At 37.3% G+C, this 27542-nt stretch overlaps 1 protein-coding gene across 2 annotated transcripts; it reads right to left on the bottom strand.

The window, feature by feature from the left end:
* Positions 1–575: 575 nt before the first annotated feature.
* LOC136825443 (peroxisomal targeting signal 2 receptor-like) lies at positions 576–26890 on the bottom strand. 2 transcript variants are annotated; one of them, XM_067081893.1, is made up of 8 exons: positions 26813–26890; positions 23521–23665; positions 22071–22243; positions 20953–21066; positions 10638–10746; positions 3897–4087; positions 3565–3650; positions 576–1258 (listed from the first exon to the last, which is right to left on the bottom strand). In XM_067081893.1, the coding sequence occupies exons 2-8, from the start codon at positions 23639–23641 to the stop codon at positions 1084–1086; spliced, it is 969 nt and encodes a 322-aa protein (XP_066937994.1). In that variant the 5' UTR covers positions 23642–23665; positions 26813–26890; the 3' UTR covers positions 576–1083. The 2 variants fall into 2 exon arrangements, with proteins under 2 accessions (XP_066937994.1, XP_066937993.1); XM_067081892.1 differs by lacking the exon at positions 26813–26890 and adding an exon at positions 26775–26801.
* Positions 26891–27542: the final 652 nt, after the last annotated feature.

Here is a 27542-nt window from a genome sequence, read left to right as displayed (position 1 = left end):
TCAACTGTAGATAATAGCCTCCTATGGGCTTCATGCCCTTTAGTGTGTTTATTGGCTGCAATGAGCTCCAACCTGTTGAAATGCTATTTCTTAGTGTGACATGTTTCTCATGTCAACTCCCTCATTTGACAATCCTTGTAACTTCGGGTATGCATAACATATACATAATCATTGCCTCTGAAATATCACCAAATTATGAGAACATTTTCAGCCACATGACTGACTGTTTGTTGACAAGCTCTAGATAGTCTGTCAGTTGCCCTAGTCTTTGCTACCTTTGTAACCCTGCTCCTCCTGAGAAATACTAGGAACTACCTTCAGCAAAAGAAAAATATCAAGTATAAGCAACATTGAAGGCTGGAAAAATACCAATACATTTGTAAGCAATTCTACATGCCAACTGACAATCTGTCAATTATAACTGAGCGCAGACATTGGAATATGGCACAGGTGGATGGGGGGGGACCTGGGCATGTGCTCCCCCCATGAAAAATAATGATAAAATAATAATATTGAAGATTTTGATGATAACATAAATGAAGAAGATAAAAATGAGAAAGAAATAAAAAAATCGGTTAAAGAAATATATATATGTATAATATGAAAATTGGTGTCCCCCCATCAATATAAAGACTTGAAAGAAAAAAGAAACAGCAATTGGGCATCCTACTTTATACATCCCAACAAAAGAAACATGCATCTACTCAAACCACACAAAATACTCTGTATTTTTATTAATTAAAGTATATGAACAATTTCATGACTGAAATGCTAACTGAAAAATAGATTAAAAAATATATGGTTACAGAAGGTCTGATGAAGAGCACCTCTCCAAAAATTGGCTAATATAAATAGTAAGAAAAAGGGCAAATGTTTTTGGCGGAGGAAGGGGGGTCTTTCTAGAGGGAATGTCTCATCCACATTTCAAGTACCATTTCATTCACAGGACAGTACCTTATAGAACTAAATGTCATTGAAAAGACTAGTTTTGCATTCTGGAATAATCAACTTTAACTTACAGTTAGAAATTAAGGACTGGCTTTAAAAATGTAAAACCATGAAAAATGTAAAACAATGAAAACGTTAGTTAGATAAAGTTGGTGCGGCAGGTGGAAATTTATATATTCCAACAGTTTGATCCCATGCACAGTCTGCCATGAGCCCTTCTTCATGGTTTGAAAAATCTAAGCCATAAACAAATTCTGTGTGTTTTTTATTAACTGTTAAGCAAGGAGCAGGTAGCTTGTAGTCCCACACTCTGAAAAGAAAGTACAGTAATGCAGTTAAAATTATGAAGAAATCCTTCAATCACTCAATTTAAAGATTTAAAGAACATTACAAAATGATCATACTGCCTCTTTAAAAGCTGAACCACACTGGTAAGCAAACACCTCGGTATTCCAACATAGTAATTTATAATTAGGACACTGTTGACTTACCCCAGCCTCTTGGAATATAAGCTATTTGTAAACAGGGGAATGTCTACCTTTGATCACTTACTTATGATGTACATTCATACATATTACTAATTATATTTATGCAAGAAAAACATACATACAGTCGGTCGACGACCGGTACCCGCGGGGGATGCATACCACTAACCCCTGCAAATAGCTAAAATCTGTGAATACTTATAACCCCTCTAAAATGTTTATAACTGCCTTTTGATAGTTCAGACCACCAAAAAACCCCTTTAAAATGGTTGTACCTGAATATTTTAATAGTTTTATCACAAAAAGTGCATCTAGTCACGAAAATGATATGAAAATACAGTAATCTGTGAATATTTCTCTATGAAAAATACCACTAACAGGTGAATTTTCCACCAATAAAATATATATATGTTCCACAGAGAAATCCGCGAATAGCTGAAGCCGTAAATCCAGAACTGTGAATAGGCAGGGGTCCACTGTGATAAATTTTTATGAATCACAGCATAGCAGTCCTTCAAAGGGCAATAATTTTCTTTTCTGCAGCAACCTCTCTAAAATAACAATCATTAAGCAATTATTACTAAAAGCACTGTAACAGTCTTCTGAATTGTTATGAGAGATAAAAATCATTGATTTATGTATAAACATCCCATTATTATCTAGATAACTTTTATTAGTGATAAGTTCACAATTAATCCCACAAGCTTGTGAGATTACATTGAACATTATATTATACCCAAGTCTGATCCCCCTACTACTGTATTTATATTGCATATGCTAAAACATTAGATAGCCCAGTGTCCTATCCAGTGTCTGTTGGAAGAAACAATTTTATCCCATGCAATGACTTCTCTAACTTCAACAACTTACCTTCTGAAAGACAAAGACCTCAGTTTGTTTGCACAAACCACACTCCACCATTCAATAAAGCTTCATTCTTCCATGCCAACCTCAAGCACATTAGCCATGAGCAACCTGAACTGCAATTTAACCCTTACAGACTAGGCTAAAATACACATTAAGAACACCCGAAGACAGGGCAAACTCTTAAGGTTGACCAATTTATAAAAAGACACACACATCAGTAGAAAGAAGAAGATATGCAAATGCACATGGTATAAGAAAAAAGTTTTAAAAATTTACTATACCTTCTACGGGAAGTTAAAGTGAATATTGCCAACCTTGTACAGGGCCAATTTTCCAAGACACTCATAAAAATATGTATTTTAATTTTTTTGTAAAATTACAATCACAGCTCACATAATATCATAACAGATAAGAACTAAAATCAGTAACAATCCCTGAGTATGTTCATGGTAAAATATTTACTGGATACTCTGGGATGGGGAGATGCAGTATCTTTTAGTGGGTTATACATGTTTTTTCCATACTTCTTTGTACTTTAGTTTGCAAAATTACAACTACAGCTGACAAACTATCATAAAAGATAAGAACTAAAACCAATAACATCAATGACAGACTGGAAGCTTTCATAAAGCAGTGGGTTGTAAACAGTGGTCCACAGCTCCAGGCAAGACACTCACCAATTGCCTGAGGTGTGTGAATACATACTATAGAGAAGCAGCCATTCCGTTAGCACCAGAGACATAAGGAATAAGCATCACATAGACGATGAGGATGAATGGCCCTCATCCCTCTCAACTAACATAAAAAGCAGTCCCAATGGGTATGCATCAAAGACTTATGGGTTGCATTACACACATAAAATCTCAAAAATGTATTATAACCTTGATCCTCTTTCAAAGAACTTAAAATGACAAAAAAAGCAATGCCCTTATGAGCCTTGATCTTTCAAAGAAATGCTGAAACTGTAAATGAATAGCACAAGTATTTTTAAAATTCCCAGAAGACAGTATGCAAATCTACAATTTTTTAGCTACTGATAGAAAAATTATATAATAACCTCATGACCAAGAGTAACAAGTAGGATCTACATGGTAAATTTGGAAAAGTAGTCAACTGGAAGCCTGAATTGCAGGTTATCTAAGGAAATAGGCTGTATGATTTTATCATAAAAGGGCTAACTTCATCTATCTAAAATTTTCTTCTCTATCTTGCAAACACTTTGTGCAGCATAGGTAAAATAACTGGAAATATTGTTATACTATACCTTGTGGTGAAATCATAAGAAACACTAGCGAGCTGTGATTCCACAAATGGTGAGTACTTTATTCTTCTCAATGGATACTCATGGCCCTGCAAATATATGAAAAAATGACATAATGGTAATGCAAGCATTTTATACATACTGTGCATAGTATATACATACATAAAATCTACAAAAATCAAATTATTATTTACGGTTGTATGAACAGTAGACAATCCTGCTTATTCATACAGTAATGTGAAAAAGGAGGGGGAAAAGGGTTCAAGGTGATGTACCTTGCAAATACCCTAATAATCAAAACATTTATACAAAAGACATTTCAATTTATGTCTTACCGCAAGTCTGCAAACAGGCTGAACAGTATTTCGAAGATCCCACACACTTATGGCATTATCTGTGCCAGCAGTGGCGATGATGTTTTTGTTATATTTACACCAGTCACAAGTTAAAACCTCTCCTCCACAGGCATGGATAGTAATTGAGGATTTTCCATTTCGGACATTCCATATTTTGAGCGTTCTGTCACCTGTTAACAGAAACAACCTGAGATTTCCTTAATATCGTATGGTCTTTGGTTCTAAACAGTGTCATTTTATTAACCACAACACCACAGACTAAACTTTGAAGACCCAAGGACTTTGTGTTTTCTTATTTATAAACCAATAACTAAAATAAAAAAAATAGATTGATAAACATAAAAACAAATACTATATATGAAGACATATCTTATTAGACAATTGTGTAAATCTGATACTGTACTTTCAAGAAAAATTTAATTAAACAAATTACAAATTCTTAAAATATGACTGTATTATTAAATATTAAAACAATACAGTATCCACACATAAAAATCAGTCCTGTACCGCATTACAAGGTCTAGGCTGTGGTAAAAATTTCACTAATATACTAATAATAACTAGGCCAACTTAATATTAAGGTTAGAGTATATTAAAAATGAGGTAAAACACTTACATAATAGGTAAATATAATTAGCTAAAAGTACTTGCTTACAAACAGAAAATATTAATGCAGTATTCACATTATTCTCATATACTGTATAATATTTAAAATCCTAGGCTTGCATACCAATTCATTGCTACAGTACAGAAGTTACAGCAGTGTAGGCCTTCATGAAAACATCATGGAACAAACACTAGGATAAAAAAAATTATTTTTATAAGACAAAAGTACATTTTTCAGTATATACCCATCACTCATATTCAACCAACATTCATTGTCTCTGAATATCCTAGACACTACACTTTTGTTGGCAAGAGATAAGAATATCAGACCCACTGTGCATGTATACCAATAAGAAAACAAGAACCCCTGGTACCTATCAACCACATGCCTTAATTCCTGTGCAGTCAAGAGATATAGTGTGAGTTCAGAAGGGAACTATCATATGAGTGATGGGTTTGTGGGCCCCCGCCCCCACAAAAATTTTTCTTTTTATAAAAATTCAATCTTTCATCCCTAATTCATTATTTATGTTCAGCCCAAATCCCAATTTAGGTGTGGAGCTGAACTGTTATTTGCTTTAGACTGATGAGTGGTAGCTTTAGGAGCCTTGTAAATAAGCTTCTGTGAAGAAGAAGAAATGGAGGGTCCAAGAGATTCGCCTTGAGTAGAAAAGCTTATTAGACAGAAGAGATCTTTTGCATAGTAAAATTAAATGGATTTATATAGGCATTAATTGGTCCATTAACATTATTATTCAGAACATGAACCTATTCATATAAAACAAGCCCACAGGGCCAACTGACTTGAAATCCAAGCTTCAAACAAATTTGGTGTTCATTTGAAATACAGACAGAAGAGACCAGTCATTACAAAAAAATTAATTAAATTAATCAATAAATAGATAAATACAGTAGACCCCTGCTTAATTGCGGTTCTGGATTTGCAGACTCACCTATTTGCGGATTTCTCTGTGGAACATATATACACATTATTCATGGAAAATTCACCTATTTGCAGTATTTTTCACTGGAATATTCACAGATTACTGTATTTTCATATTTTCATGACTAGATGCACTTTTTGTGATAAAACTATTAAAATACTCGGGTACAGGGAGTCCCTGGTTAATGGCATTTCGGTTTTATGGCACATGGCTAATGATGACATAACTAGATTTTCGGTGCTGGTAAGTGGTTTATCGGTGCCAATAAACTGCTTATTGACGCTGTTAACTGGATAACGGCACTGTTAGCAGGTCATAGGCACTTTCGGCATCGTAAATGCCATTTATTCGGTTAGCAGCAATTTTCAGTTACCAGTGCTCAGCCGATAACCAAACCCTCGCCGTTAACTGGGGACTATCTGTATAAGCATTTTTAGAATTTTTTTTTTTTTTTGTGTTTGAACTATCAAATAGGCAGTTCTGAGAGTTTTTAGAGGGGTTTTAACTATTTGCAGATTTTAGCTATTCGCAGGGGGTTGAGGCGCATCCCCTGCAAATATCGGGGTCCACTGTATTCAATTACATTATTAAAATGCATAGAGAACTGTTTTAGGGTGATAATGCACTGGATCTCTGCTTGAACTATTGAAGTTCTAATTGTGCAACATCCTCAGTGTAGGCACATGAAAGTCATATTCAGTGTGATGTATGAACCTTTATATATATGTATTACATTCATTTATATTTCATGTCCATGCATATACCTCCCTAATGTATTAAATGTATGTTATTCTTAAATGTATTATGTACAATATGTTACACCCAAACCTCGCCCTTCTGGCAGTAATGTCTTGCCAGTACAGGACTGCCTCTGGCATTCATTGCAGCCACATAATTGCACCTCTGTGAATTTGTTATTTCACTTAGACATTAAGAACCTACTTTGTGTATTTTGGTGTTTCCTTTATCCCCAACCCCTAGTGATAAGGATACCACACTGAACACACTCATGGAGACTGTACCACAGTCCAATGGTGTGAGGAATAAAAACCTCTGGAACTGTGAAGTTCATGAGCAAGGCACATTTACTGCATATTCTGCTATTCAGCATATCTGGTTACTCTCAGAGGGAAAAAGGAGATCAAGGATCAATTGTGAATATGAAAGATCTCTGTTAAAATACAACTCTGAAAAATGACAAACAAGAGACCATCTATTGACGGTCCAAGTCATAACTAATGTTAGGAAATAGAAACCTACCACCACAAATCACTCTACCTAAAAGAGATAAATCTTTGGCAGAAGCAGACATCCACACCAGAGAAAAGTACTCTAGTAAAAGAAGGACAAATGACATAGAACAGGTTGCACTGATTTTATCAGTTATAAATATGTGAGGCCTTATGTACAATACATATAAATTTTGTGCGGCATTTGCTGGCACTTCTATCAGATGTTTCCCTGAAGTAAGAAGTGAGTCAAAAGTTACACTAAGAATATTTAAAGATTCAGACTCATTCAGCAGAGTCCCAACCACCTGAAGGGAGGTTAATTTGGAAAATCTGTTTGAGGTCTGCTAATCAAAAGTGTTTTAATTTTACTGGAGTTCAGGCTCATACCCCACCAATTACACCATTCACTAATCCCCTCCATGTCCAACTGAGACTAAGGGCAACTTCATTTCTCATAAGTGGAGACTTGACTGCACCCACAAGAGTTGCATCATTGGCATACTGAACAATCTTGTTTTCCAGGCCAACAACCATATTGCTTGTATATATATACTAGAAATAACAGTGGACCAAGAACACTACCCTGTAGATCTCCAGACGCCATAGGTTTTGGTTTACTAAAGATTCCATGAACAGTAACTCACTGCTGCCTTAGGCAAAGTACTTACTAACTGAAAAGACTATTTTAGAAATTTTAAATGATGACGTTGAGGTAGATAACCTCATGGGTTATCTGAAAGAATCTGGTTATTTTAATGAGATATGACTTCAGTATATTTAATAAAAATTTTGGTCATATTTATTCTTATACTCAGTATATATTTTGGAATATAAAAGTTTAATATATACTTATTTTTTGTTGGTTCTATCTAATACCATTCTTCATTTTTTACGTTCATATTTTAACACTGAATTTTACTAGTATGTCATCATTCACCTATTTATTATCAATCATATCATTAATTTATATATTTTACCTTCATTACGGTGCTGAATAATCCTGATGGATTCCAATGCTTGGTCTTCAAGACCTAAATTTCATATATCAATCAATCAATCATCCTGTAAGGTAATCTTGAAGTAATCCTAAAACATATCCACCCAATCCAAGATTCTGAAGTTTATAAATACAGTGAGTGCCTTGTGATTTACTAAATCAAAAGCAGCATGAAAATCTGTTTGAATTACTCTACACTCAAAACCCTTGTCAAAAAGTTCTCGTGCAAATGGCATGCCAAACCTAAAAGAGCATTGCAGGTACCTATAACTGCTTCCTATATGCTTTGACTATCAGCCAACAATCCTTTAGATTCCACATACTTATATAGTGGCTTAAAAATAAGTTTTTCTGCAACTTTGGACAGCACAGAAAGAATAGAAATCAGCCTGTAGTTACTGCAGTCTGCAGATATGCTACTCTTTGGGACAGCCACTGGATTACTAAGCTTGCATTCATCTGCAAGATATCATGTTGACCTAAAAATCTATAGAATCTACTAATCTTGGGAGACAATACACTCGAAACCTTTTTAAAAAACAAAGGGAAGAAATCAAAAGGATTTTCTCCAACCCAGCTATCAAGATTATCAAGAATAGGTTCAGGATGACAAGTATCATGGAGAAGATTCAAAAGCTCCATGAAGCTGTTCAGCCTTTTCCTTAGGCACAGTAACCAATCTACCATCATCTGTTAGTAGTGGTGGAATGGAAGATGAGCCTGACCCCAAAAATAAAGAGAGATGATGCGTCCCATAAATGAGGAGACATAGTTGCTAATAACTCCAAATTCCTATCCTATGATGCTGTAAAAGAAAGGAAGAAAAGTTACAAAGAACAAGATGAAGAATCCCTTATCTCCATCCTTCAAATAACCCCTTGCCCTTCAGCTGCTACCAGTTCCAAAGAATACATGTCCCACATGTCCCACCATTTACATGTGCAGTGGTCTCCTATGAAATTTTCTAAAGGAGAATGCTGAAGTGCAATTAAGGTAACATTTCTTCCCCAAGTGTTGCCACAAACATGGGAAAGTGCAACAGCAACATAATACAAACAGGAATGAATATGCAGAGACAGACAGCAAGGAAAATGTTACTGCAAACAGAACAAAAATCAGAAACCCCTCTTTATGTGTTAAGAGAATAATTCATGGTGAATATATAAAAGTATATTCTTTGAAATCCAAGCTTATAGTTCAGTACGCATAGCATGGATAATTTTCCAGATCTTGTTTACCCTGCTCCTGTGTATTTGGTTGTCACAACTCTTGTCCCGACACTCACTCCCACTTCCGGTGCTCATTACTTATACAGTAGTTCAGTAAACCTAAATAAATATGCAAAGAATATTAAATTAAAAATACACACAAACTGAATATACTAGATACATAATTCAACACTGGAAAAGTAATTAAAATCCAAAAAGAAGGAAGCAAGGGCAAACGGTGCTCTAAAAAAGCCAAGGAAAGATAGAAAATGAATTACAAAAGGAGTCTATAAATACCAAAAGAAAATCCAAACATACCGACAGGCATGTGAGGAAGATGTGATGAGATGAAGCCCACCAAGGCAAAATGGCCCAAGAAGGGAAAACCCACCAAAAACTAGGAATGAACTTGGTATAGACTTTAGACACACCACATAAGTACAGTGCAACTTGAGCTAAACAGAAGAATGACAAATGCTGCAGGCAGACAGTGGAATACCTGCTGGGCATGCACCATGGAACCTTTCTTTATTCAACTCTTGAAGTCAGTGAAACTGGGTTTGTTTTACATACAATATTAAAGATCAATGGGTTTTCATATAACAAAAAAATATAATGACATAATAAGACACTTTACAGACAATGCTTACAGAAAAATATCACTACACCCTTGGCAGTCAGCAAAGGCTTAAAGAAGTTTACCACAAATTTTGCCATGGCCTAGATATTTCACTGAGTTAACAGACTCTCCTTCTTGTGCATGCTGTTGACAAAGCTCTCTTTTAAAATTTGGCAAGACAAATGACAGACAAATATGGATAGAAACATAGTTCCATATTCTAGAATAAATGGTCTGAATGACTGATCACACCAATTGGCTTGAGTTTACAACTTCCACACTATATTCCTGGGAAATACGTAAGCTGATACATACAATATGGCCAAGGAAGTAAAGGTAAGGGTTCCAGCACTCTTGACAGCATTGCCTGAGGTAATACTTTATCTAGAGAAGTACAAGCAATACAGGCAGTCCCCAGTTAATTATGGGGGTCCCGTTCCTGGCTGTGCTGCTAACCGAAAATTGCAGATAATTATGGTAATAAATTATGTTCACAACATCATAAGTGCCAATAAATTGCTTACTGGCGCTGTTAACCACTTATCGGCACCGATAAACTGCTTACTGACGCCAATAAACTGCTTACCAACTCTGAAAATTGCTTACCATCACTGAAAATCTGGTTAACGATGTCGTTAGCAAGCGTTGTAAAACCGGAATGCAGATAAGCAAGGACTGTCTGTATCATAATTATGCAGAAGCTCTTGAAATATATCAAAAAGACATGAGAACAATTCCCTACATGTACAGTACTGGAATACGTAATTTTTGCTTACTTTACTAAGTGGTTGTGATCCTGTCCCTTAGAAATCTCTTCTTTTCAAGACATTTTACGTTTTGATTTACTTGTGACACACCCCTTAAGGACTAAGACTTTAACTTGACAGTCTGCATAAACTATTCTTATAACTAACTTCATCAATAACCATTTTTAAAACTCTGGGTGTCTTGCTCAGTCATAAAAGGTGATTCTCCTATTGGAAATCATCTTTCCTTTCATAGATTTGCTCTTCTTAAGCATCACTCTCAATTACCTTAACATCATGCTGTTATATTAATACAGGATTTGTTACCTTAAAAGAATGCACTAAAATTTACTCGGTAATAAACTAACCTGACACAGATGCAATACACCCTGGGATATGAGGAGACCACATGGCTTGATATACTAATGCTTCATGCCCTGATAATGTTATTAGAGACCTCTCACGTTTTGGATCCCACTGAAAATTTTGATCTAAATTTAATCCTTTTAAAATATGAAAAGTTTCAAATACAGTATACATCATGCTTCATAGACACAAAAAATGCTATTTGACAAATGGTTATGTTGATGACCAAAGCACAGAGAAATGTATTCAAATGCTATTGAAGTGATGAGTCTGTGGAAACTGTATGAACTCATTCACTACATTTTTTTTTTTATGAGTTGACCCAAATAAATGAAATCATGATAATGGGAGAGAGGGAACAAAGCAGTAGAGAGAGAGAGAGAGAGAGAGAAAAAAACTCTATTGCTGGCAAATATGCAGTAGAAAAGGGGATATACAGTACTTACTATAATGTCAAAAGTATAGATAGGTTAGATTGTTTGAGGCACAGATGGGTGTGCAAGCAAATTGTGAATAAGTTAAAGAACACCTGGTACCATCCAGGGAAAATCCAACAAACCAGTATGACAGTGAAAGCAGCAACATTCCAAATCATGTAAAACCCCCTGTCTTACCTTCTGCATTTGTCAATTCTCTCCTCTACCTCTGGAACCAACAAAAATTGAGCAAATAATACGGGTTGGGAGGACAGTCTTCTGAGAAATCATCAGTTTGTAGCAACAAAATATAAAACTTCTTTGCTACTTTGTATAATCATAAGTAAACCAAAGTTATTACTCTTCAACATATGCCAGACAGCAATGCACAAGGGAAATGATAAGAGTTCTTTAGCATCACACCTCTCTGTCTGGTGTTCACTGTTCATATGGTATTTGGTAAAAGGAAGCATACCATACTGGTTTTATTATTATTTTTTTATTTTTATTATTCAAGAAAGGAAATTAGGAAGTAAAGAATAAGTTATGAAAGAAATATGAAAAATGATATAAATAACAAATAAGAGGAGTCTACGTAAAATAAATAAAATGAATAACAAATTAGCTATGAAGTGAGTCTAAGTAAAATAAATAAAATAAATAACAAATTAGCTAGGAAGTAAGACTCATTCAGCCCACTCAACAAAAAGATACCGGTATTTGCATTGAGTCTGAACTTCTAAAGATCCAATGATTCATCTACAGATTAGGGAGGATCTTTCCACGATTTTGTCACAACAAAAATAAAACTTTTAGAAAAATGCTATTTTTATAATAAAATTAAGTTTTATACTTACCAAGTAATTACACAGCTGTAGTTTCTAACTAGCACAGCAGCTGAAATTCAAAATTCACACTAGTGCTTCAATTGTTTAGTGCAGGTCACTAGTCCCGCCCTGGAATACCAGGAACGACTTAGCAGGCAACCTCATTCTGTTTGTGCCTTATGTCCATCAGAGAGGAGGAGAAGGGTTGGCTTTGATTCTGTAATTGCTTGGTAAGTATATATAAAACTTTTTTATTATAAAAATAGCATTTTATATAAGTAACTTACCAAGTAATTACATAACTGAATCCCATACTGACAGGGGGTGGGATACATGGACATATTCTACTCCAAAACATTAAGTTATGTAATGAATTTGAAACAGAAAAGTTCCTAGCGCTGAAAACAATGCTTGTCATTTCCTTATCAGTTAAGGGAGCTACTGCAGAAGAATACTGCCACTGGTTGGTGCTCATCTTAACCTGTTGTGGCATGGCGTTATAGCTGTGGAGTGCCTCTAATTAAGTGGGAGCTTTGCAGCGAAGGAGTATTCCGATGGCTAGCAAAGCATTTAGTGGAAGTTTTGCAGCGAAGGAGTTATCCGATGGCTAGCAATGCTTCAAAAGTGCCTTTGCCCTAGGCGCAGTACCACAATAAAAAGAACCCGACAACACTGTCACCTACACTGAAATAAAAACCACAACCCATCCACTGAGAGTGGTGGGTGCTCCAGGTACACTGTACCCCCCCCACACCCCCGCCTCCCCAAAACTTGACACCTTACCACAAGTTGAATAGATAGTAGGAGAAAATCCTGTGCTTCCTGCTGCGATACCAAGCCAGTTACTAATAATGGTTACAAGGTACTGCAGAATTTTAACACTGTTTTAACTTCATTAAAAATAGTGAGAAGCGAAGGTCGATTACACTTCAAGTAGGTCGATTGCAGAATGGAAGTAAGGGGCATGTAGTGCCTCCAAGCTAATGAGGTACATGCTGCTCTGACATCCTTAGCTTCGCTTAAAAGTAGGCAAAATGCTCTCCTGAACCTGAGAGTGGTCTCAGAAATAAAGTCAGGATGAAAGACAATGCGCTCTTAGTCAGAGGTCGAAATGGGTCCTTGCCAGAACACTAAGTTATAGATGACCCCCTGCTCATCTGGTCTTGCTCAGGTAATACCTGAAAACTCAAACTGCACAGAGGGCTGTCTATTCTTCTTCAGAGCCAAGGATGTCCGTTAATTATTAAGGGAGAAAGAACGGATTAAGGGCTTGGATGGGTCCTCGTTCTTGGTTAAAAACCCAAGAGTAAACAAGCAAAAAACCCACTCTAAAATGATGGCTTGAATCTCGTTAATATGTTTTAGCAGAGGAAAAGGTCACCAGGAAGGTATCCTTCTGGGTAAGGTTTTTCAGAGAAGAACATCGTAGGGGATCAAAAGAGGGACCTGTCAGTCACTTCAGCACTACGTCCAGGCTCCAGAAGACCAGGTTCTCCTTCCTTGGTTGGACTTGTCAAAGTACAAGAAAAGGACGATAATATTTAGGTATGACGAAAGGTCTACGACCCTTGCTTAAACAGCGAGTTAAGCATAGTTCAATACCTTTTAATGAGAGGTTCTACATCTCCTCAGATAAAAGAGGCAATCCGCAATTTGAGTCATAGGTGTCTCAGAAGAAAAGACTCCGAGACTAAGACACCCACTTCGGAAAATTGCTCACTTAGTCTGGTAGACGGAGCTAGAAGATTGACATCTGCCTCTTCAGTAGCCTCTTGTAGCATGTCTTGAAAAAAAAAACCCTTCATTCTGACATGCTCCTGGATAGTCTGAAGCCTGTCTGAGTAAGAGTGGACCACCCATGGTGGTATCTCTTGAAGTGAGGATGATTGAGTAGATACGGATTGTGGAAAGAGTCTTGGAGAGTCCACCCACAACCGTAGCAGGTTCAGGAACCATTATTCATGGTTCAGAACGGGGCTAAGAGGGTCATCGTAGCGTTGCGATGAGCCTGAAACTTGTTCAGCCCTTCTTTGACTAAGCTGAAGGGCGGAAAGATGTAGGGGTCCAAATTGGACCGAACTGCAGCATGATGCCTCCTGCTCATGCTAGAAGGTCTGGGGCTGGAGAACAAAAGAGAGGAAGATGAAGGTTCCTGAAGGTGGAAAACGGGTAAAAAGTTGGCCATAGTCTAGGAGTGAATGAGGGTCGAGAAGCACTGAAGCCCTAAGCAAATCACTTTCAGCTCTTTGATACAGATGTGAAGGCTCCGTTTTTCTTGGGGACACGTCCCAGAAACTTCCCGGTTTCCTGAGCGAGCTCCCCCAATCTAGATCAAGGAGCTGAGAAGAGGTCTAAGTCTAGTCTCAGAGGATGAAGGAACTTCCGAAAGTCTAAGTTTGAACAGCCACCATTGTAGGTCTGACTTAAATCTGGGGCTTTGGGAAAAAAAAAACAGCAGTGTTCAGCTGTTTCCCTGCCCAGTTGGTCTAGTGTTCAAAAAACTTTGAGGGGAATCTAAGACGTTGGTCATCCAGGAAAGACTGATGTAAGAGGAACAAGGACTCGAGAAAAGACTTAAACCGTAGAGACCGAAGCCTAGATCCATGAACTGGAAGATCCTGTCTCATAAAACAGACCTGAGATACTCTCTGGAGTCTGACGTGAACATGGAAGGAAGTATCCTGCATATCCAAGGTCTCTATGCAATCGCCCTGGAGAATGGACGACAGGACTGTCTGGTTCATCTCCGTCTTGAACTTCATTCTCTAATCAAAGAGAAAAAAGGGAGCTGTGGGCTATGCAAGCTCGCTGATGACTCTGCGGACTTGAAAGTAACTGAACGAACTTGCAGATCATCGTGCAGACTTGCAGACAACTGAGCGGACTAGTTGGTAACCCTGCTGATTCTTGATGGCGGTGTGGACACATGGACATGTGAGCAGGATCAACTTCTTATTTAGACTCAATGACGCATTGGTTGGACTTGATGACACCTCGTACAGACCGAAAGAATATGTAGAACTGTACGTAGCTGAAACTAATATCTGGCAAGCTTATAAAAAGCTTGAAAAGTCTGGAAGAGACACAAAAGCCTAGGCATGGAAAACAGTGGCCTTATCCAAAACCAGGTGTGACGAATTCTTCTGCAGTCAGGCACAAGTCTCTAAACAAAAAAACAGTCTATGAGCAAGGGCTAGGCGTTCAGTGGTGGGAGACTAGTACCGGCTAGATAGTGCCGAGTGCTCTGGAACAGGCGTTGGGCATATGGGAAACGGCGCCAGGAAGTTGGCACCAGGAGCTCAGAAGTTGATCAAGGCGCTGCTAGGAAGCGCTGGTCCGAAAGAGTTCATGGCGGTTTCTCTTTTTGCTTGGAGCCCATCTTTCAATAAAAGAATGCTCCGGAGAGAAGATATAGCCATTCCAAAGGAAGTCGGACCGAGGAAGAGACAAGGGGAACAGCAGCGAAACTGCAGGAGGGCTGTGAGATGAAGCTAGCCGGAAACCTCAGAACTGGATGAAAACCAGAGGAAAAGTTACACAAAACTCTCCTATGAAGTCTGTCTAACTTAACTAACATCTCAGTGGACGACAGAATCCCCAGTAGACTCATCCACTTATGTTCCAAGAAGGAATAAAATGGGGCTAGAAATTAGCAGACAGTCTGAAAATAGCTGTGATTCTCTTGGCAGACAGAAAACCCGAAAATTCCGAGAGTTGAGACTGACATTAAAAAAACTGACTTGCGATGGAAACAGTGTTCTGAGGAAGAGGTGATGTAGGTCTGTAGGCGAAAATAACAGGGCTGATTGCGACTGTGTGGCTCTCTCAGTAGTAAAGGAGCACCAGAGGTCTCTCTTCTTGAGATTCCAAAGAAAAGAGCAGAAATATCTGACAACTATCTCTAATGGCCTTGTCCACACAGGACAGGACTAAGAGACAATCTGAGGCAATGCCTCTTGGTAAACACTTGGGAGTTCTCTATCTTCTTGGCCATTGTTCCTGTTGCCAGCCATGAAAAATCTTTTACTTCAAAATCTTGACAAGATCTTCCACAAGGAGGTCTAGTTCTGTCGAAGCACCAGAGAGGGGAAAGTCGAAAAACACTTGTCTTGCTCCCTTTTCAACAAAAGTCAAACTCCAAACTCCCTGAGAGACTTCTTGGAGGACAAAGAAAGCGCCAGAGGTGGGAGCTTCCTTCAACAAGCACAAATTCAGGATACAAAAATCCCTGTATGCAAAGGACAGGACTCTGAGACACTAATTGTTGCTAAAAAGGGAGCAATGTCGGCTTGCCTTGAACTTTTAGGCAAAGGTGGAACAGACTGAAGAGAGACAAAACGCTTGTGGGCAGGCTGTACGGCACTCAGAGGCGGGAGTCTGATACTGAAGAGTTAGTGCCTGGTTGTCTGGGACTGGCACCGGTCAACTGAAAACTGCAGCCATGTGTTCAATTGGAAAATGGTGCTCAAGAACAACAATGCATTCTTAGAAAAGACGATGAGTACTAAAGAGGAACTGGCGCCAGACTAGTAGGCTGGCACCGGGCGCATGAGAGCAGTCACTGGGAGTTCTGTAAGTTGGCGCCGGGTACTAAAGAAAGTGCGAGCACTCGGGAATAGGCGGCGGGTGAGCAGGAACTGGCGCTGGATACTAGTAGGCTGACACCAGGCGCTCAGAAAGATGTCAATCTGACGAATGATGATAACACTACACATCCATCAAGATGCCTTTCCATTGGTTGTTTAAATCTACACATCCAACAAGGTGCCTTTCCAGTGGCTGTCTGTCAATACCTGGGAATTTACTACAAGCTCGACTGAAGGGGCAACTACCCTGGGGCAAACACCCTCGGACTCCCTTGGACCACTAGTATGCCTCCTGCCAGGTTTAGGGAAGTCTGACAGTGACTTTAGGTCTAGGAGATGATGTGCTGGATAGCCACCTCCTCCACTACACATCCAGCAAGATGCCTTTCCAGTGGCTGTCTGTTGATACCTGGGACTGGACAACAAGCTTGACAGCGGGTAACTACCTGTGGGTAGACCCCACCAACCTCCCGACTCCCAGTATGCCTCCTCCCAGGTTTAGGGAGTCTGACAGGGACCTTTGTCTATGAGAGTCAGCAGGACGAACAGCCACCTCCTCCACTGCACAACACTGTTACAAGATTAATTTTCTGTTAACCCAGACACAAGACTGGCAAAGGCACGGGAGTGAAGTGAGGGAGCTAGGCGTGGGAGCAAGTGAATAAAAATAAGAGGGCTAGTAGCAGGAGAGAAAAAATGGATGCAGGGAGAGTAGACGTCAGACGACCAGGAGCTGGATGCTCTCAGCTGTAGTTGACGCCAGGCGAGCTAGTAGCTCAGGAGCTGGTGAGTGCTCCTTGGCACTTGGAGCTGGTTCTCAGCTGTCAAGAATGTCTCTTCTTCCTAAAGCCCATTGCAACCAAAAATAAAGCACAATTTCTCTCCTTATTACATTCTGCCCTTACACTTTTTCAGTTCTCTGCAAAGAAAATTATGATTAGATGTTTAATCATGACTGCAAATTTGTTACAGTAATAAAAAAGAGAAACTTGCATCAGATCTTAATAATAACAAAACATTCAAAAACTGATCCTGAAAGCTGATAAGCTTCAAGGCTACATGAAATCAGTGGTAATACTTCACCTGCTGCAAACACCCGATGTTTACATCGGGCACAGCAGAAACAGAATGAGGTTGTCTGCTAAGCTGTTCCTGGTACTCCCGTTAGTGGGTGGGACTAGTCACTTGCACTAAACAACTGAAGAGCTAGCGCAAATTTTGAATTTAAGTTGCTGCACAAGATAGAAGTTACAGTTATGTAATTACCTGGTAAGTTACTTATATAAAACTGTAAGGTATTCAATTGCAGAAGAAAATACAAGACTGGTAGAATGAACTCCATTTGTAGTCAAGGAAGATCTGAATATTTAATACAGCATGCACAATGACCTAAATATATGACAGTTCAAGAAATGAATACCAAGATCGGGGTTAAAAATTTAACACAACTCAAGTTCTCATACAACAATTTACCGTACAGGCCAGCCGCTGAAGACCACAAAGGGGATTAATATTCAAAACATGGAAGAATGAAAGAATCAAAACATTCCTCAGGAGCATCTTCACAAATCTTGAGAGAATTTCTTAATGCTGTATAACAACAGTTTGTGCAATTAAAGAAGTTTCTAAAAGTGAATTTGCAATTAAGAATGGCACCTAGAATTTAAAATTAGATAATGTAGTTAAAGAAACACTATCAATGACAAGCTCTGTGTAGAGGAAATCCAGCATCCTAGATCTGCTAACAATCATACTCTGAGTTATTTCAGGGTTTAATTCCTCTCATTATGTCATGTGCTGATTTTAGTCCAGTGATTCAACAACCACAGGTCCAAAATGAGGAAATGGAATCTAAGCAAAAACAATAGCATCATCTGCATAACCAATTCTGTACGGGGACTGCTTGTACAGAATATTGCTTTATGAAAAAATCCGTGAACGGGTGAGTTTTCCTGCGAATAATTTATAGATAGGTTCCACAGAAAATCTTGCGAATCGCTGAGTCTGCAAATTGCGATCCTGCGAATCCAGGGGGTTGACTGTACTTACTTTACAGTTGTTAAATCTACACTTCCTACAAGAAGAATGGGGGTCTTTCATGAAGGAAGGTAGAAAATGGGAGCAAGGATTGTCCTTTGAGGCTTTGAATGATGGGAAGGGATGTGGGATTTCATACCATAAAAACAGAATCACAGGTCACAACACAATAAAAAGAAGAAAAAAACCAGGATTCTATGGTGTAATGTGGGCAGGAAGTTAACAAAATATGCTACAGACAGAATGGGCAACAGCACGACCTGCTCTGAGGCTTTCAACCGGGGATGAGGTGAAGAAGGTCAGCTCTGCCTCCCCCTCACCGCCATCTTGGTTATCTCCTGATGCCACTAAATTTCTTGTAATTTTTTTTAACTGGACCCCAGCAGGTGCTAGAGAATTTTCCCTTATGTTAAGACCCAAGGTTTGTTCTGTATATGAACAAACATAGCCAAAAAGGTTGCCTTTTCTTTAGAACAGTGAATGACAGAGCCATTTGGCTTAAGCAAAGAAGGATCCGTAGAATCTGCACCATATGAGAGTATCCCACTATTTATGTTGCTGAGCTGTTACAGAAATGGTTTCTTTTATGGTCAAATTGTATTCATATCCAACCAAAGCATAAACTCTGAGTCACAGCTCCTAGTTGAGAAAAGTCAAATATATCTATTACTTTTCCAAAGATTATAAGCCTCCCATTTCTCCAAGTAAGCACATCTCGCTGAACCAGGCTTGCCTTTAATTTGGTAACTCAGCATACGATAAGGAATCCACCTATATATTACAGTATATTGATAAAACTATCAATTGAAAGAATACTTATACAAGAACAACAAATGCAAAAGTGAATGATCACTCAGAATTCCATTCAAGTCTGCTTGAGATTTAATGTATATTTTACAAAAGTACAATACTTCAGGGACAGTTTGCTCAGTTTTAATCATTACAGAAACTAAAGCCTTATCAACAGCCCCAACTCAGGGACCCACAGCACTGGTTATAAAAGCAAGGGAACCGAGGAATACTAAATCCAAGCAATTACCAGACTTGTGCTTGGCTTCACTTATAATGCAATGGCAACAACTGAGAGAAGAAAAATAATTCATCAATTCCCTATTTTAAGCACTGAAATCACCAACAAACACACAGGAGGCCTTTCTATCACCTTCCCATGTCTTGGGTATAGTGATGAGAAGACAGTAAAAAAGATTATCATCTAAGTCTGGACTGCAATAGAAGGAACACAAATAAAAGTTGTTATGTGTGCCACAAACCTTTATAACTTGGACCTCACAGCACCCACATTCATAAACAGGTCTTATTAAAGCTGGGTGCTCATTCAAAAGACACTGCCATCTCCCTGCCTTAGAAAAGGCATTATACAGTACATTTAAGCAGTAATGGTTTCTTAAAGGAGGGATTTAGGTAAGTCTCATCTGATAAACCAAAGTTTCTGTGCAAAATAGAATTTAATACTGTTTGGAAACAATTCAAAGATCACTAGTACTGCATTTCTATGTGGTCCACAAACACTGCAGTACTTTACAATATGCTGGAATGGTCTAGAATGCACATGTCCAGGATTTTGCAATGTAATGTATGCGTATGTAAAGAAAAAGGACCATACCTAGAGAGAAATCCAACATCAGACTTTCTGCCCAATCCTTGAAAAATTCAAGAGTTTCTAATGATAGTACCTCAATTGGTGGTGGGTGCCTTGGCCATTGCTTTACCATTGTAAATTAGCGTTTCAAGATCCAAATGGTCTTCCTACTCTACAGGTCTTTGAAAGATATAGCATGAAATAATAAGCACTCATTGTTTAGTATTAACATCAACTGACAATGTGAACTGCTTGAATGACATCAAATGGATGCCAAAATAAAAGATGACAGCAGAAGACAAGAGATTAGTGGTCTGCATGTCTACAGGCAACAACAGGAGCTATCATCAAAGTAACCAAATACCTGAAGTTACAATCATGAAATACAACTAAGAGAAATTGATGTTTTAATAGACTACTGGAAAAATAGTCATGAGAGTATTTATCCATCAATTCACTTTCCCCAAAAACAAATCAAGAAGTAGCCACATTTATGCAATAAAGGTGACTCTCCTTACAGGAAGAGTTTCACCCACCATTAACCATCACTTCACAAGTTCAGGTAGCATTTAACCTCTAGGTTTGTTACTCTACCCCAGGCATCTAGGCATAAAAAAGAGTGTTTGGAATATACACCCAAGTATGGATTATAACAGCTCAAAGGATGCTAACCCAGCCCTCTGAAAGAAGCAACTCAGAGAATGAGAGAGAGAAAAAAATAATGAAATGAGAACCATGAAAATATTTCAAATTAATAGTGGGGAGGCCTAATTAGTTTGAGGTCTTTTCTAATATTATATCACTGTATTTTATGAAATCTAATTCTTATAACAATGAGATGGTATACTTACAACTTTCAAAGTTGCATCCCAGGATGCTGACACAAATATTTGTTGTTCACGAGTTTGACACCAGTCAACACTATATGCTTCCCTTTTATGTTCTGAGTACACTGTCACTGGAGCCTATAACAAAAAAGCAAATCACAACAAAATTATATGAAACATCTCATTTAAAGGCCTGGATACCTCAATTAGTCTAGGGACAATCTAATTAAATTACACCATTTATCCCATATTAACAAACAAAATGATCTGGCAGTGAGGCATAACTGTTCAGCTAATGTGATATGAAAATCATGACTGGTATTTCATAGCATACAATAATTTCTTGCTGGTCTTGTGAATATACTAAGTTGTCTAAGAAAGGTATCAATCTACTTGAATGAGTCATTCATTATCAGTGTCTGCCCCTCAAAAAGGTTGTGAGGTATGTCATGCATTATTTTTCACCTTTCATGACCTGTCTGTCTGTTTCAAATTTGTTGAGAATACTGTACCCTAAACATTATATTTCAAACTGGGAGCCATCTAGTCTGAGGTCTGTTTTATCATTTCATATCTGTAATTATCTACAGTTATTGTACCGAATATATAATTATTATAACATGAGTTAATTTTAATGTGATTTTGTTAGAAGAAATCAATGAGCTTGAGTTTCTTAACAGTGAGTTACAGGAATGTGAATTAACCGTAAAGTCAGTGTGCCACGTTGTTATATCAGGGGACAGTAATCAAGATACATTTCAATTGCAGTGGTTGTGGCTTTCATCACAGATACTAATGACACTATAAACATTCGTAAATGTTTCTGTGACAATGAAAGCACAAATGATCTTTGTGAATGTGGATTGTTAAGTTCCATAACTGACCATCTGGTAGTGAATAGTGTAATTTTAATTATTCCTGTTAATGCACTGGGTAAAGTCGTTCATTCAGAGTCAAATAAGCTAGTTTTAATAAATTATATATACAAAGAACAATTTACTGTGATTTTTAGTACAGCTTACAGAGAGCTGCTGAGTAATTTGACATACAGTACTTTTCAAAAGCTCTTACACTAAAAAGGTTGTACTGTACTGGAACCTACAAGAAAACAGAATTTCAGTAAATACGACAGTTCATATTACCTCTGATCTGGCAGTATTCCACAGCTGCAATGAACCATCACCTGATGCTGTGACAGCATGTGAAGGCAAGTCCTCACTCCATGTAACATCAAACAAGCCATCTTTCCATGTACAGTCACAAACAGTTCCATTTCCAGGTCCAGTAAGGTCGGTTATTATCAATTTACCGTTACCTGAAAATAAATCCCTTAAACAGTTATAAACAGTCGTTGAGAAAAAAATAATTAATAAAAATAGGACCCTCTTTAATTTCCATGCTTTTCTCCTTTATCAGTATGATTTAATTTGTAATTAATAATCTATAAAACATAATTCATCCCTAAATCACCTTAAATTCCTTAAGCCTTGATTTTCCCCGTCCTCCTTGTTAAGATGAAGGTTATCTGGCTACACATCTCACCACAGTTATATCTGTTCCTCTCCTAAGTATATTGGTACTGGCAATCAGTAAATCAACACCCAATATCTAATATCCTCACTTCCTCAAAGTTTCCCTGACCTCCATCTACTTCTTCTTGATCAATGGCTAGTCTTCCCATATTTGCTTCAGCATTAATTAATTATAAATCCTAGCTCATGTGAAACCTTCCTTACCATCTTGAAGTTCTTATCTACAAGATTTCTTTAACCTCTTTGAAACTTATTCACAGTCATTATTAAATTTATGACTCAAACTGTTTTCTGCAATGAAACAATTAATGCTAGACTTATCAAGCAAGCATATCAACATATAAGTGCAATTTATTTTAAGCACACACACTACAAGTTACTCAAGCCTGTGCATACTGTATTCACTTACTGACCACATAAATTTTAAGAGAGAAAAAATTAGCTCTCTTCCTCATATAAGTGACTGTGAACGGATAAACAAACCACCCAAAGTATAACTACATTTACATATAAGAGCAAGATGTAAGGAAGCCTATATCCATTATTCCACTACTATACAGTAGTTGGAACATGGCAAATACTTTTCAGTACTGTACTTCTAACTTAACTCTATGACCAAACTATCAGTGGGAGTAACATATGCAGTTTTAACCATGTCATTTAAACTACCATAACCATTATTCAGATTTTTCAATCATATATACAAAAATATATAAAAGTACTAAAACAATACAGAACTCTAATGGACTTCTGAAAACTTCCCTAGAAAATCTAAAACATGGAAAGGTTCTTTTCTGTGTTGAAAGCCCATGAAAATATTGAGAACAAGTAAACAATATCAGACCAGAGTAGGTAAAGAATGAGTTAAAGATATAGAAGAGTAAAGTATCTGACATTCAGAGTCATCATACAGCATTTTAATTTAAACAAATTTAATGTATCCTCTGCTTCACTTAGTTACTCAAGTCTTTCAAGATCAAGAATATGTTTTATAAGTACAAGCCAACTAAATACATTTTTGCATACATACTGAGCAAAATAATTTATAAAAAAATCATACCTGAAAGTCCAAAGTTCTGTCCAGTTGCAATAGCCAAAACATTTTGATTGAAAGGACAGAATTTCACACTGTATCCATGATAATTCGGGGTCGGAACCAAGCGAACCAGTGATTCAGACATTCGAGCAGTACTTATCGCATGTACCTAAAGTCATAGAAAATTTTGAGGTGAATAATCATGATGCTTAAAAACAATAAAAACCTCTATCATCAATATAATTCATCTGACACTGGTTGGAAAGCCAGAAAATTTCAAATGATAAAACTACTGGTGGTTCCAGGCCAAGGAAAGCAACCCTTGAGTATGGAAGGCAACCCGAACAATTTGTTATGATTTGTTATTCTTCTGTGGTCACACAAAACATGTATATGATTGGAAGACTAGCTTCTACATAAATACAGTGAGGATTTGTAAAGGTATCAAATATGAAAAAAAAACTGTAAAATTTAAAATGTTTATATTCCAAAGCTACAAAAATCTCAATTTCGGTTATATTCAATGTCAGGTAATGGGCAGAAGAACTGCTCTGGATTGCTGCACGAACTAAGTGCAGACCACAGATGACCTATCACTTCCATAGGCTGAAAACATGCTTTGGATTGAGGTGAATCAAACCTGAAGCTTTCAGCTGTTACTTCATCTGATTTTAGATAATCAAACTGTTAATTAGCATCAGTAATTCAGTCTAGATCTATAGCTATTCACAACATTGCATTTCTGGTATATTAATCTAATAAGGTGTCTTAATTGTTTAGTTAACCTTGACCTAACATATGCTCTATACAATACTTATATTTAAAGTTATAAATAATATGGGAAATTCTGACATGGAATATGTTAAGATAATGATGACACACCATTTCTAGTCACTACAGTGTGCAATGTCAAGACTTGTCGCAAAAATTTTGTAGTATTTTAAGCCTTTCAAAGTTATGGAAATAAAAGGCAATGATGATGTTGGTATCTCAATAATTACCTGCTCACACTTAACTACTGGCCATAATGATAAAGTTCTCATTAATTTCAAAGTAACACCATACAATACTATGAAATAAAGGATGGCTGGCTTTTCCAGGAACATTTAACAGTGCAGCAATAAAAAATATTGTACAAAATCAAAAAGGTCACTCGATAATTTATCATTTCCTTGCCACATCATATGCCTTCTCTTTATCTAATACAGAGGTACATTCTCCCAAAACTATAATACAGATAAAAAATACAGTATTAGCTAATCCAAGGGAATAATCAGGAGTAGGTGTTATTAATTCACTTTCAGAAGTCTCAAAGCATTAGTAAAGCTAAACACTCAGTTTTTTAGTTACATATTTCATCTCAAAATGGTTCTTGAAGCTCAGTAACAAGGTATTGTAGTTAAATGGTGGAAGGTGGTGAATTCACTTTTACATTTAGCATCAGTGACTAGCATTTCTTCCTTTGAAATCAGGGACTATGTGGTGTGGTTGAAATTAAATTATGATAAAGGCTCTGGTCTGTATAACTATGAAAAATACAAATTACTGAATAAAACTGTCACCTTTTATATACAATACTAACTCCTGAGGTGGGAGAAAACTCAAGACTGATTAGCAAATGTCATGTTTCTGGTTATGAGAATGCACAAAGGATCAGAAACTCCTATAAACTCCTATACAGACTGGCATAGGGATGCAAGGTTGATAGACCCTGTAGTTATAAAAAAAAACACTACAATCATTAGTCACGCATTAGCACTAATTTATTCGATTCAGTGCTATAAAGAATTTTATTGACTACACCTTAACCAATAACATTAACCTACTTCTTTTGGAAAAGCTGAGCATATCTTGTGCATACAAATATATAGCAAAGCTTACAGTCAAAAACACCCGTTCAATAAAATTTCTGTTTTATAAATCGTTCAAGAGTAATACTATAATTTAATTCTTCACCATCACCAAATTTAATACAAGAAAATAATCAAAATGGTAATTTGGAGTTTTTTTTCATGTGAAATATAAAAGGCACGTGAATAATAAGTTAAATATTTATCAATGTAAATATGAAGGCTTACATCACTATCTGAGACCACATTACTGTTTTGAAGATTTTCTAGTCCAAGTTCTTGAACATTGGGAGGAGATTGACACTTGTAACACCTCTGCTAAAGCAGCCATTTAGGCAATCTTGTATGTTTTCTCTTACATAATAGTAAATAATGTTTTGCCCAGTAAAAATTTCAAGATTTCTCCTGAAGCTATTCCAAGATATTTTCTGAACCTCCCAGTTTTGAACACCATATGTACTCTATTTATTAAATGGCTGCCTTGGGTATAAGAATTTCCAGTGGCAAGGGCAATACCTATATTAAACATCATTTCAAAATTAATTTAAATCAACCCTTACCAATCTGGAACTGCCAGAACTGCCTCTCTTAAGTACAATGAATTTCCATAACTGAGACAAGAGGTACCTCCCAATCTTAGGGTAAGAAATTTTCTGTGTGCAATGCTTGAGGGGAGGGGAGGAGGGGATCATGGATGGACAACTGACAGTTTAGGCCCAGTGGCTAGTGTGCTAGGTCAGGATGATAGGAATGTCTATACTGAGCTTATTATTTATGGCACCCATGTCAAGTTAGGTTGGAGGGTGTGGCCTTGGCATCCCCACCCAGGTACAGACCTGGCATCCTAGGATGGGCCAGATGATGAGAGAATGGTTAGAATGTACCTATCCTTGTATTTTTCTCGATGACTTGCAGTCCTCTAGGTCAGGTCAGATGGGGGAGGGGATATCTGAAACCACCCCCAAACAATAAGGACCCAGCCTCCCAGTTAGGTTGTTAGGGAGGCTACAGTTAGGATGCATCCCTGTAACTGAGCTTGCAACATGATCATTGTCTTTATAATGCATTTTTTATTCATACTGATTAATTTTATTCATAATGATTAATGACATGAACACTATATTTTCGACTGCTTATCTTGTGGTTCAGCCCTATACATTTTTTTTATCGGTCACCCCTTTAAAACCAGTTTCCCACTGGTCCACCAAAAAATATTTTATATATGCGGCAAAGGTAACAAAAACAAGTGGTTTGCACCAAAAATAATGAATAGAATGCTTAAAACGAGTTAAGAGGTCCGAAAAATATAGACGGGTGGGCCTGAGGTTCATGTATCTAGCAACGAAGTAAAGTTTCATAACCTAGTATTAGTGTTTTAAGAAACTTGGCAAATGAACTTAAATATTTTACACAAATTGTGAACTAAACCTGAACAGCCATTGCAATTAAGGAAATCCATCCTCTACCTTAGGTATAGTGCAACCTCGGTCGTAACCCTCAACCTTTTGGAGTCTTGGGTACGATATTTGTAAACAAACCTTTGCACCACTGATTTCTTTAAAAAACCTAAAGCGCAAGAATAGATTCTTAAGTTTTCTGACTGTCTTACACAAATAAAAGATATATATAAAAAAAACTAATGAGATGAACCGCATGCCGAGGATACTATATGTATATAATATATGTATTTCCAGAGTTTATATTCATATGATAACATTGAAAACCGAAGGAAATGTTTTGAAATCTGCGTGGGTCTTGACTACTGGTCAACTTGGTTGGTTGGCTGAGATTAAATCAAGGTCTAATGATAACTCAGGCGGGCGGCAAGTGTAGCCAGGTTTGAAAGAGAATTTGGAGCCTGGTGTGAACCTCAGGATTCTTTACAACCAACAGAAACCAGTGTCAGTATTATAATTACAGCAAGGTTTAAGAGAGAAGGTTAACAAGTGTATCTGCTTGTTATACAGTACTCTACTAAATTTAGTCTCTTCACTACACTCGTAAACCGTGCACTTAACATTTGTTCAAGTTATTTTAGTCTTCATCCAGAATTTCAGTTTATAAAAGAAATGCCTCGTAAAAACGGTTTTATCATTGCTTTCCTAGATACATATGTTGGCAAACAGTTAGAAAAGCTATTGTTCCCGAAAGTTTCTATTTCAAAAGCCAATACAGCTGTGCTATATTTGACTATGT

The sequence above is a fragment of the Macrobrachium rosenbergii genome, chromosome 37 (assembly GCF_040412425.1).
Source record: "Macrobrachium rosenbergii isolate ZJJX-2024 chromosome 37, ASM4041242v1, whole genome shotgun sequence".
Classification (NCBI taxonomy): domain Eukaryota; kingdom Metazoa; phylum Arthropoda; class Malacostraca; order Decapoda; family Palaemonidae; genus Macrobrachium; species Macrobrachium rosenbergii.
The sequence above is the reverse complement of the archived record's forward strand: the minus strand, read 5'-3'. Positions and strand labels throughout refer to the sequence as shown.